We start from the raw sequence: 12,912 nt of genomic DNA on the forward strand, positions 1-12,912 counted from the left end.
TTTGGGGTGATGGACTTTTTCTTTTCCTTGATTGTAATGGTGGTCACATGGCCTATAAATTTGCCAAAGCTCCTTGAAATAATGTATACATAGGGAGTGCTATTATAGTACAATACATTTTATTTAAAAACAATAAGTTGAACTTAGACGGTGGATGAAATCAATTAAAAACATGGCGGTTGATCCGATTTTACAGGCTTTCTTCTTGGTTCTATTTAGTTACGAATTGATGTCTTAAAAAATGTTTTTTAAACGTTTATTCATTTTTGAGAGACAGAGAGAGAGAGAGAGACAGAACGTGAGTGACAGAGGGGCAGAGAGAGAGGCAGACACAGAATCCGAAGCAGGCTCTAGGCTCTGAGCTGCCAGCACAGAGCTTGATGCGGGGCTCGAACCCACAAACCGTGAGACCATGACCTGAGTGAAGTCGGACACTAAACGGACTGAGCCGTCCAGGCGCCCCTGGATTGATGTCTGAAAATAATCCAAACGGGCACAGACAGAAACAAATACAGAGAGGACCTCTTGGTCCATCCAATCAACAAAGGGAGATATTTATACAGTAAAATTCAGTAGGCAATATAATACAAAGCCCCTGTTCCACACATTGGCGAAAAGCAACTCAACAAGATGCTAGTAGGGGTAATCACAAACTCCATGAGAATTAGAAATAATTTAAGGATTGACAAACCACCTTCCACCCGTTTGAAACGTTATCTTAATATTTTTCTGTGTTTTGAATGCATCTCTATTATGCAGACGACTGGGTTATCTTTAATACTGCTGGTTTTAAAAGCTTTCTTTATTCTTCTGTATTTTCGTTTTTATCGTTATGTTCACAATTTTGATTACACATCCAGGTGAAAAGAAACGCGGAGGGGCGCCCGGCTGGCTCTGTCAGTTGAGCGTCCGACTCTTGATCTCGGGGTTCTGAGGTTGAACCCCATGTTCAGTGCAGGGATTACTTAGAAATAAAACATTAAGAGGAAGTCAAATATGGAGGGAGATAAAATGAAAAAAGAAAATAAAGGGAGAGAGAGAGAGAGAGAGACATTGCCCAGAACTCGGTCCGTAGGCACTCTGCCATTATTTAGACCTTATTCTGTTCTTTTCCATCTGACTTCTTAAACGAGCGGTCCATTGGGAAGCAGCAAGGCTTTGTAAGGAAGCCAGAAGAGTGTGCAGCTGTCTTATTTCCATCTTCAGAGAAAACCCCTCTCTTCTTTTGAGGAGCCTCCTTTTCTCTCCTTGCAGGGTCTGGTTCTAGAAGGGTTCCCCGGCCAGGCGTGGGACCCAGGCTGGACTGGGTGCTGGCACACGGCCCAGACGAATCGATGAAAGTCGGTCTCTGTTTCCTCGCCCACGGTCCTTTGGAGTCCGTTGGAGTCCCCCCTCTGATGGCCAAGTAAGAGGGGAGCCAGGAGGTGCTGGCGGCCGCGGTTAGAGCCAATTGGAGAGGAAGAAACTAACACCCAGGGAGGTAAAAACAAAAGACAGAGACAGTTTTGACTGAGACACCAGCCACCCCCCGCCTTTCCTGACGCTTTACTACATGAGAAATCATTCCCTCAGAGCAAGCTGGCTGTTACAACCGTTTAAGAGGGAGTGATCATTGGGGCGCCTGGGTGGCTCAGTCGGTTGAGCGTCCGACTCTTGATTTCGGCTCATGTCATGATCCCAGGGTCGTGGGATCGAGCCCCATGTCCGGCTCTTTGCTGAGCATGGAGTCTGCTTGGGATTCTCTCTTTCTGTCCCTTCGCCCCTCTCTTCCTCTCTCTCTAAAATAATAATAATAATAATAAAAAGGAAGTGATTGTTATAAGCCGCTCCACCTCTGGCATGCATGACAATCCAGTCGACCTGTCCAGGGCACCAGAGAGTGACTTGGGACCCCAAGGAGAAAAACACGGAGGGGTCCTCCGGTGAGGGCACACGTAATCGACTGGGTCCGGGACCCCCTTGCCCAACACTTCGCCCCAAGTATTTGCAAAGTGCCTCTCATTCCTCTCCAGTCTGCCCTGGTTCTTCCCTCCTCCTGACCCCCACGTCCACATCTGTCAGACTTCAGTGTCTTGAGCTCTAAGTTTCCTTCTTACAGCCTCCTTGGATCTTTCACAAACTCTAGCTTTTCTGCAGTTACTCCCCTGGATTGCCGCCTGGTACATCGACAGGCCAAGATCTAACATTTTGCTCTGAGACCTCCAGGAATATTTGCTTCCTCTCCTCTTCTCTCCTTGGAAGGAAATGGTCTTCTTGAACTCTTCTGGAGGATGACCTCAGTGTCTTTTTCAAATCGGAGAGAAACCTGGGTTTCATCCCAACTCACGCCTGGCTCCTTAGCCAGACAGCGGTCCCTCACTGAGAACTTTGCCAAGTGATTCTGAAGAGTCCGGTGGATTAGAGGGAGTATCGTCCTCATAGTTACCCTCACCACCAACCTGATGGCCTAAGAAGGGTGCTGTTCCCACTGGAACCTTAAACTTGAGCACAATGACTATTAATATCTCGTGAGCCCACTGGGAACAGTTTGGAACATTTAAATGAGATTTTAGTCAAGGCTTGAGGGATGCCCGGGTGGCTCGGTCGGTTAAGCGTCCAACTTTGACTCAGGTCAAGATCTCATGGTCCGTGAGTTCGAGCCCCGAGTCAGGCTCTGTGCTGACAGCTCAGGGCCTGGAGCCTGCTTCGGATTTTGTCTCCCTCTCTCTCTGCCCCTCCCCCACTCGCACTCTGTCAGTCTCTCAAAAACAAAATAAAAACATAAAAAAAAATTTAAAGAAACTTTTTTAGTTTGTTTTATGTTAAAGGTATTTATTTATTTACTTATTTATTTGGAGGAAAAAGAGAGAATTTCCAAGCAGGTTCCACACTGTCAGCACAGAGCCCGATGCGGGGCTCAAACCCACGAACCGTGAGATCATGACCTGAGCTGAAACCAAGAGTCAGATGCTTAACCCACTGGGCCACCTGGGCGCCGCCCCCTCTTTTTTAAAGTTTTTATTTATTTTGAGGCCCTGAATTTTTATCATTTTGCTCACTCTTGCCCATCCTGCATTTCCTGCGCTCTCTTCTGCCTGAAGAACTCTCCAGTGTATCAACCAATCAACCAGTGAGGAGGTGTGCTGTCCCCACGTGGGCCCTTAGGAGTCCTTGGAGTGGCCCTTGACATCGGAACCTGGACACGGTTCGGCCGGGCTTTCCCACAGATCGCCTCCTCACGACAGCAGCCATTGGCCTACTCCAACACCGTGGGGACTTCTTGAAGAGAATCGGTATATCAGTTGTCTTGCTACATAGCAATCTGCCCATTATCTTAAGCGGCCTTCAAGCGATAACCATTATTTCTCATGGTTCCGTAGGTTGACTGGGCAGTCGTTTTGGTCTGGATCAGCTCAGGTGGGGTTGGATGGTCTAGAACCCTCATTCACAAACTGGGGTTGACAGGCCGTTGGTCCAGGACCTCCACTCAGGCAACTCTCTTCTGTCCACGTGGCCTTTCATTCTTTGGCAAACGAGCCCAGCTTTCTTCACGTGTCCGTGGCATTTTTGGTTTCCAAAGAGCAACCCGTAAGGGCGGGCCCCAGTGAGCAAGACTTTACAAGTCTCTGCTTGTGTCACATTTGCTATTATCTCATTGGCCACAGTGAGTCACGTGACCGAGCTCAGCATCAATGTGGGAGACCAGCCCAAAGGCCTGGGGTATTAGCTGGTCTGGAGTCTTTGCTGGTTGGACAGGCTGTTCAGCTTGGGGATCACAGCGCTGGAAGAATGTGACATTGGGACTTGGGCAGTAGGAGAGACTAGGTCAATGCACGAAGCTGGAGAAGGTGACATTGAGCCCTGATCTAGCTTAGCCTGAAGATCGCACTTGAAATACATGGTAAATTCTTTTTTCTTTCTTTCTTTCTTTCTTTCTTTCTTTCTTTCTTTCTTTCTTTCTTTTTGCTTAAGCTACTTGGCGTTGGGTTTTTGTCAGTGGCAATCAGAAGCCTGATAAAGGGACCTGGAGGGAAGGACAAAGCAGAAAAGCTCCTTTTCTTTGACAAGTTGATAATAATGGCTAAGTCGTTGTGTTAGATTTAGCATCAGGGCCCATGTTGCTGTATACCATTCAGTGTCGTCTCACCAGAAACCCCACCATTAGGAGACCATTCCGGGCCTCCACGCGATGGACTGATGTCAAGGAGGCACCGAAGAGATCAGATTGCCCCACGTCAAGAGGTTTTCTGCGTCTCTGCTCACCACCTAGACGGTGCGAACCTTTCCCTCCCTGCTTGTAACCCCCCATCCAGTCACAGAACAGAGTTCCTTTGAAAGTCCCGGGAGTCAAACCTGACATAAACTATGAGCTTAGCTAGAGACGCCAACATTCAATGTTAAACAGACCGTCTGGTGCTCTGGATACCAGAGGAAGATGAAGAATCGCAGGCCAGCTGTCTTAGGAATTGACTCTTAACTTAATTTGGGCATCGTTCAGTCAGAAAGGAACACCAGACCGGGCCTGATACTGAACAGAGGCCGGAAGATATAAATAAGTCAAATCAAGCAACTCGAGGCTATCGTCTCATTAGCAATAGGGGAGAAAATAAAGTAAAAAATAAGAAGGAAAAGACCAGACTGTGAGCTTTTGAATTTTTTTTATGTTTATTTTTGAGAGAGACAGCGAGACAGAGAGACAGAGACAGAGCATGAGCGGGGGTGGGGCAGAGAGAGAGGGAGACACAGAATCCGAAGCAGGCTCCAGGCTCCGCGCTGTCAGCCCAGAGCCCGACGCGGGGCTCAAACCCACAAATCTCGAGATCATGACCTGAGCCGAAGTCGATCGCTGAACCGACTGAGCCCCCCAGGCTCCCCCAGACTGTGAGCTTTTGAAGGGGAATATTATTTGCAAGTGAGAGACGCTGAGTAAACTCAACTTCAGTGAGACGCTCAGTGAGGGCAACATTGCAAAAAACACACAAAACGGGAGCTATTTAAAGGAACATGAACGACGAGATGCTTGACAGATCTGAAATGCCACCTGGATTAGACAAGAAAGCACGGACGAGAGGCTAAGATAGTAAGTAGGCTTCCATTCAAGGCCTTTCCCTGACATATTATAACCACGTGCATTGGTGATATATTTTTAGTGAGTCCTTCAGGCCTAAAAAAGTCTCTCCCGAAAAGATAAAGGAAGAAAAATAGACGAGTCCTTTTCAGAGATTTTAAGTCTCCTATTAGACTGAGACTTTATGCCCGATTGCTCTGCAGACAACCAAAGTTCCAGGCAGCGTGGGGTCACCCAGGGGGTGTGGCGCCTCCCCCATCTCGCCTCCCTGATACTGACTGGAAGATTAATAAGAAAGAGAAGGCAGATCCTTCTGGAGATCCCTTTAAAAACACACCTGGGCTTGGCCTCGTTGTCGATTGCCCTGTATCCCACCAAAAATGTCAGCCAACACACTCCAAGCGTTTCTACACGAGCTCCTGGTTCACTGAGTTGGTTCAAGAACCCGTTCCTCTGCTCCTCGTGAGCCTGGGATACCTGAGGTGAGGGGGTGGCGAAGGGGTCACTTCTCAGCAGCCTTATTATTCTGGAAAATAAGCAAACAAACTCTCAGTCGCGTTATTATTCTGGAAAACAAACAAACAGACATTATTAGTGGTGTCTCATTGGAGACTCTTTGAGCTCATTTTTTGGGTCCCTACACTGTGCGAGGTACAAGCCTGGGTACTCAGGCTCAGACTCAGGCTCCAAATCTCTGCCTGCGGGGGGGGGGGGGGGGGGGCAGGTGGTGGTTATTTATAGCCGGGTGGCCTGAGCCCCAGGATTTACCGGGTGGACTACCTGGGGCAGAAAGGAAGAGGTAAGTGACTTGTGAGTGTTTTGTTTTGTTTTGAAATGTTAGTCCCGTTTCCTAAGTGGACGTTGAGCCCTTTTCTCTTTTTCTGTCTTTAATCAAGGAAGTGAAATCGAACAGGCCACTGGGGGCAGAGCTTAAGGGCGTGGCCCGCAGAACCGGCCTTTCCGGCTTTCTCTTCTACTGCTTGGGTGGCTTGGGGCCAGCCTCCTAACCTCCCTGTGCTTCACGTTGGGGAGCTGTGAGGATGACCCTCAGGGGACCCACCTCCCAGGCCAGGCATGTCGGATGAACCGAGGTACGTAAATGCCTGGCAGGTTGGCAGATAACATCGTGGGCCAATCACAGCCACGCTCCGCTCCCACATTCCTGTGGCTCCAGAACATCACTTTTCTCAAACGTAGAGCCTATCCGTATCGGCTTCCATCTAAAGCAGGTATTGTTAGTGCAGAGAGAGGAGAAGGAGAGGTTCTGTTCTGCCCTTCATTTCCTTTTTGATTTGCAGTTCAATTCACCTACTAGAAGTATTTAACCCCTGGCTACCTTCTCAAGGACTTTACAAATTCCACCCTTCTTGTGCAGAACCGATGGGACAATGCCATTTGATGTCATCATTTGACACCAAAGGCACTAAATGTGTGAAGGTTAAACCTTTCTTCCCGCTGTAGCAAGCCTTGACCAGAGACTGGATTTGGACTTTCAACTTAAGAAAAATCAAGATGCAAAGATAATTTCTCAAACTAGAATTTGGCCGGATCACCGTGCTTGGCAACAGTTTCAACGAGAAGGATAATCAGGATTTTTAATGGACTTTGAAACAACCTGGATGTGGGAGGGGAGCCCCAAACCACGTGGGGTGATGCGGTGTGAATTAATTCCCGACAGCTTCCTCAGGATACATGCTAGTGGTAATACCTTGCTTCTCTACTGCGATTAGGCAGAAACGAATCTTTTCTTTTTTTATTATTATTATTATTTTTTAACGTTTATTTATTTTTGACACAGAGAGAGACAGAGCATGAACCGGGGAGGGTCAGAGAGAGGGAGACACAGAATTGAAACAGGCTCTAGGCTCTGAGTTGTCAGCACAGAGCCCGACGCGGGGCTCGAACTCACAGACCGCGAGATCATGACCTGAGCCGAAGTCGGCCGCTTAACCAACTGAGCCACCCAGGCGCCCCGAAACAAATCTTTTCTTTATTAACTTTCCTCCTGATCTCCTTTGAGGAGAGATTCCAAGGTGAGCTGTCACCTGATCGTCACGGTCCCTAAGGTGATTGCCCAGTATTCTCAAGTTTGATGACGTTACAGTACACGGGATGAGGAAATCAAGGCAAGAAGAAACCGCTAGCTTTTCTTCCCAAGCCACTGGCAGATTCTGCAAGACCTAAGAGCTCAGAATTCGATTGTGGTGGTGCTTCTTTTAAATCCAATCTGTAAAGCACCATGATTTTATTGTTATCTAGAACTGAGCCCACCTGCCGTACTCTTTAAATTAGCGGCCGGGGCTGAATTTTGTGGAAATGATGTAGTATTGCGTTTTATAGAACATGGTCTCTCCCAATTAATGTTACCGCAACGTTCCCGTTCGGGCTTTAACAATCTTCTGTCAAGTTCACACAGTGCAGCGCTGTGAAAAGAGACTCTGGGAAGAGGAAATGAAATTAACTGAATAAGTCCTAATTTGGAAGGGAGAAAATGACACATGGGAGAGAAAAAAAAAAAAAAAAGCAAATGTCAGAGGCAAATACTTTCCCCTCGCGTCTATGTCTCCTGATAATATTTTAGGACCCAGATTATATATGGGCAGCTAGAGCTGAAAGATGAGTAAGAAAAATATCTTGAGTCCTACTGGAATATCATGTTCTACATTATTTCTTTTTTCCATTCTTGGAGAGATAAACAAAAATTCTGCTGTGAACTGCCACAAAAGAAAAAAATACCGATACAGAGAAGTGGAAAGGGTACCATCACGACCCACTGGAGACTACCTTCTCTTCCTCACCCGTCCCGTCCCTAAGTAACTCCTAATTTTTCAGGGGAGAGCCCTTTTCTGGGGCGCTGGGGAGACCGTGCCTACAATCTCTCGCGCTGTTTGCCTGACTGCTGAACCGCATTAGTCATGCCCATAAATGGAGGGCAAACCCACACTGATGTATCAGACGAATTTAAACACGGCATGTTCCGAGAGAACCCTCGGAGCCAGACTGACAACACTCCCAAAGCAAAGTCATCTTCGACAGAAGCATATTTTCTGTTTCATCTTCCGCCTGGGTGCACCCTGCTAACAGAGGTGTAGACCAGCATTAAGGCTGTGGATGCCTGGGGCTCGGGGCAGGTCTATTCCGCTGGCCGTTCTAGATTGCCGCTGGGGTCTTGCTCTAGGGAGGGAGGTGGACGTTCATACACTTAGTATTAAGGAGAAAGCCTGTGTCTTTTGATGACTAGTCTCCTTTTCATCTTAGATTAGAGCAGGCAGACCTTCCTGCCTTTCTAACATCTGGATGCCCACAGAAGGGCCAGGCATTGGGCTTCCGGCTGGACAACACTTGTAAGAGTTCAGACCACTTTCTCCATCTGGCCGAGCCAACAGAGTCTAATTGTTAAGCAGGGACCACGAGAAGCGAATCAGCTTTAACTCTGACCGTCTCACGCCGCTGTTTCTCTTGCCACAGGAAGGTAGCGTGATGTGGCGGAAGGAGCAGTACACCGGTAACTGTTAATCTGGGGTTCAAGTCCGACCACAGAGGGGCTGTGTGACGGCAGGCGATTTACTTAACCTCTCTGGGTCTCACTTTTTTTGGAAAAAAAATGAGTGGGATGGACTTAAGATTCTTTCCATCTCTAAAATTCTTTTTTTAGAAAGAATATTTTTCTAAATTTTTTTTTATTTGGGGGGGGGGCAGAGAGAGAGAGATACAGAATCCGAAGCAGGCTCCTGGCTCCGAGCTGTCAGCCCAGAGCCCTACGTGGGGCTTGAACCCACAGACTGTGAGATCATGACCTGAGCTGAAGTCGGATGCTCAACCGACTGAGCCACCCAGGCACCCCTAGAATTCTTTAATTCTATAGGGTGACATGTTCCACAAAGTTTCCTCTGTGGCCAGAATTAGTCTGTGATTTCCTAGCTCCAGTTCCTCTCGGCCCTCTTTGACTGGTAAACCAAATATGCACGAGAAGCAATAACATTTTTGTCCCAGAGACAACAAATTGCCTTTCCACAGAATGACCTTTGGAGGTCAGGCCACCCGTTGCCATATCTAAATCCAAAGGCAATGGTATGACCGACTGGCGAGCTGCCATGCGAGAAGATGAAAATGGCCGTAGGCAGCCAAGATTCTTGGCTGGTACATTTTTAATAAACACAGGAAATAAGAGGAGGCTTTTCCACCCGGATTGCCTAATTCGGTGCCCATACCGTTGGAATGTTTGCCGTCAGGATAGAGATGGGACAGATCGCTTACTGAGTGCGGCATGGATTAAATTTCACAAACGAGAAGTAAGTTATGGAGTCATCTGTAAGGCATTTTTATCCTTGCCTCTCTCTGACAGGAGGTGGTTTGAGTCATTACAGCAACATCTCCACCCCTTTTGGCCCTTCCTGAGAGTTTTCCCTGAAACACAAGCTCTATTGGATTTACTGTATTGCTATGAATGGACTCAGGCAAAGTGGTGCAAATTCTTTGTGGTCGAACGTGTCTTATTAATACTTCCCCAAGATACTTCAGCACGTCTCATTATTACTTTTCCAAGAAAAAAAGCCTCGGCAGCAAATGGTCTTTGGCTAATCGGGAGGGTAATATTGGAAGGGCCCCTGTCTTAATGATGGAAACCACCGCGGTATTGAGGCCGAGACAATGACCTTCACAGTTGGTAGCTATCATTCTTAACGGTGCCCGTTCAACTAACTCGTCCAGTTCTTGAGCTCCTCACCTCCCTGTCTCTGCCCGTAATGTGGCAACAAGGACAGTTGACTGGCGAGGGTGTTCTCTCCCAGCGCTCGGAGGTCCCTGAATAAGATGCTGTGTGGCGGTAAGCTGTAATTAGGTGTGTGGGCGGAAATTAGCGTTCTTCAAGAACACCACGTTAAAGCAGAGGCACTGTGCTTTCCGCCACCTGAGGCCACCCTGGTCCTGTGCCATAGCTGCAGGTCACTGTTGGTTGGAGGCTGCGGGTTCCGAAAAGAAAATAACTCAGCGTCGAGTCTGAAACCAGGGTGCTTTTTATAGTGAAAACTGGGCCGCGCGGTTCCATCACAGACAAGCCAGGCATTGACCAAGCATGCCTGTCGCCTGCTCACGTTTCCTTTGCAAGTGTAAACGGTCTCCAATGGCATAACTACAGTTGGAATTGTACCTCCGTCTTAAAATAAACCATCCAAACTTTTGAACGGCTTCCTGGGGCCCTGCCTGGGCCTCCATTTTGGACGGGCCTGCGCAGGCCGCCGGGGAGCCCGCAGCAGCAGACCTTTTCCACCGGGCCACCTACCCCAGAGGAGACCCACCCTCCTCCTCCTCCTCCTCCTCCTCCTGGCGACTGCAGGACGCCTGCCATTTGTCCAGTCTGAATTCTTACTGGATTCCCGGATTTGCTTTGGGGGCCGACAACCTCCCACACCATAAATTCTGCCTCGCTGGAGGACGGCCCCCACCCCCCCGCCCCCGTGGATTTCCACGGGCCTGCGGCGCCCCACTCGACAGCTACCTTTCAAAGCGGGTGACCTGGAGCGCAGGGAAGACCTGCGCAAGCCTTTGCAACTGTCGCGGGTTCGCCCCCCGGCCCGCGTCCTCCCCCCTCCCCCCTGCGTGAGCCAGCCGATGAGGTCATGCCCGCCCCCAGTGCGCGTGTCTCCCGTGTCTCCCGGCTGGTGCGGCGCCCCGGCGGCCCTCGCGGCCCATTTAGGCGCCCCACCCCCGCCCAGGAGCCGGCTGGAGAGCCCGCAATCCGCCCCCCCACGCTGTCCCCCCGACCCCCGCAGCCCCTCCCCCCAGGTCCCCGCTGTCCCCACCAACGCCCGCTCCTCCCCGCAGGCCTCGAAGCCCCCAGCTGCCGCCCCCGCAGGCCCCGCTGTCGGCCGCAGCACCCACTGCCCCGCAGCCCCCAGCTGTCCCCCGCAGGCCTCCGCTGCTCCCGCCCCCGCACGCCAGGCAGCCCCCCTGCCTCCCGCTAGCCACCCCCCGCCCAGGACCCGCTAGCCACCGCCCCCACCGAGGACCCGCTAGCCACCCCCCCCCACCCCCCGCAAGGCCCCCGCAGCCCGGCCGCCGGGGAAGGCCCGGGGGCAGCGCGGGCGGCGGGCGAGAGGCCACAAAGGGGCCCCGCCGAGCGCGCTCCGCAGGGCGGCGGGCCTGGGCGGCCGGCGCGGGGGCGCTCCCTCCCCGCCCCGCCCCTCGCCGCGCGCCCCCCGCCCCGCCCCGCCCCCGCGCCGGGGGGGAGGGGGAGGGGCGGGAGGGGGCGGGGAGGGAGCGAGGGCGGCGCCTGCGTGCTCCTCGGCCGCGCGCCCCGCCTCCCCGGCCCCGCGCGGCGCTCGCGGCTCTCCTCCGCGGCTGCGGCGCCGCCAGCACTCGGCCCGGCGGCGGCGGCGGCGGGCTCCCCTCCCAGGGCGGCCGGGCGCTCCCGCAGCGGGACGACGCGCAGCCTCGGCCCCCGCGCTCGCAGCCTCGCGGCCCCCGCCGCGTCTCCCGCGTCCGGCCGGCGCCGCCGCTTCGCGCGGGGACATGGTGTAGCGCCGGCCGCCGGCCGCCAGCCGCGTCCCCGGCCCCGGAGGAGAGGCCCGGCTCGCGCCCCCCGCGTCCCCGGCCGCCGGCACCATGAGGTGAGGGCGCGGGCGGCGGGCCATTGTGCGGCGGGCGCCGCGACCCCGCGGAGTTCCCCCCCCCCCCACCCCCAACCCCCGGCGGGCGCCGCCCGGCCTCGGCGCCTCCGTCCCTTTGTCCCTCGGGCCTCGCTCCGCACCCGCCGCCGCCCGGCTCCGCCCGCCGTCCCCGTGGCCCTGCTCGGCCGCTTCCCTCCCCCGCCCGCGCGCCCGGCCCGGCCCGGGGGTGGGGATGGGGAGGGGGCCGCAGGCCCCGGCGTGCGCGTTGCCGGGAGACGGGCATTGTTCCGGGCGGAGGTGAGGAGTCGTGCGCCTTCGTCCCGAGAGCCCGGCTGTAACGGGGGTGGGCGGGTGGGGGGGGGGGGAGCAGAAAAGTTTGGGAGCCCCAAGCGTGCGGGCGCGGGGGCCCGCGGGGCGCCCGAAGGTGACCGGGAGGCGGCGGGGCGGGGGGCGCGGGCCCGCGTGGGTGTGGGGGGCGCGCTGGCCTCTGCCCGTGGGCGCCTCCCCCGCCGCCGAGCGCGGCCCCGGGGTGCCGTCGGGAAGCGTGGCGGCCTCGGCGGGCCCGGCGCTGCGGCGGTCTCTCCCCGCGCGTGGGGGCGGCCGCGAGGCGCCCCGGGGTCCGCGCAAGCCCGCCCGCGGGGGTCCCGCCTCCGGGGGTCCCGGGGGCGCCGGGCTCCGGCCTCGGGGGGCGGTGGTCTCGCGGCGCCTTCGCCGCGCTCGCTCCTTTGTGTTAAAGATTAACGGCCCGCCGCTGCCCAGACCTTCCGAAGGCGATGCGAGATTTCGGCGATCGAATCTGCGGATTCCTTCGCTTGGGCGAGAAAATGTCATGTCATGGGGATTCTGCCTCAATTTAAGTAGTTTCCATTTCCAACGCTAGTTTTCCTTCTTTTTATTCCATCAAGGTTGAACACTCCCCCCCCCCTCCCTTTTTTTAATACATTCTCGTGTGACATAGCTGTATTTTTTCACTGTAGCTTACTGGGAATTTGAGTTCTGTTTTCTCTGATTCCAAGTTTCAAACCTTGATCTTCCTGGCCTTAAAAATGTGTTTAGTGCTGTGCCTCTAAGAGATCCCTTTTCCTTAGTCATTTCACACAACTTATTTTCAAACGGGAAGGATCAGTTTGAAATGTAATTATGGCATGCAAACCAAAAACATCATCTTTGTAAAATATGGCTTGAAAAACTTGAACCGTGGGTTTTGAGCATGGTTTTTTTCCTCCACGTACTGATGTCCTTGAAAACGCAGGAACT

The 12,912-nt window shown here is 53.0% G+C and overlaps 1 protein-coding gene across 1 annotated transcript in view; it reads left to right on the top strand.

Moving 5' to 3' along the window:
* Window positions 1-11,847: 11,847 nt before the first annotated feature.
* The window catches only part of ENAH (ENAH actin regulator), a 137,066-nt gene continuing 136,001 nt past the window's right edge, over window positions 11,848-12,912 (top strand). The window contains 1 exon segment of the mRNA XM_053909450.1: window positions 11,848-11,952. Coding sequence (XP_053765425.1) covers window positions 11,888-11,952 — 65 coding nt within the window. The 5' untranslated portion in view covers window positions 11,848-11,887.

This window comes from Panthera pardus, unplaced genomic scaffold (genome assembly GCF_024362965.1).
Source record: "Panthera pardus isolate Hobbes unplaced genomic scaffold, ASM2436296v1 HiC_scaffold_21, whole genome shotgun sequence".
Taxonomy (NCBI): Eukaryota; Metazoa; Chordata; class Mammalia; order Carnivora; family Felidae; genus Panthera; species Panthera pardus.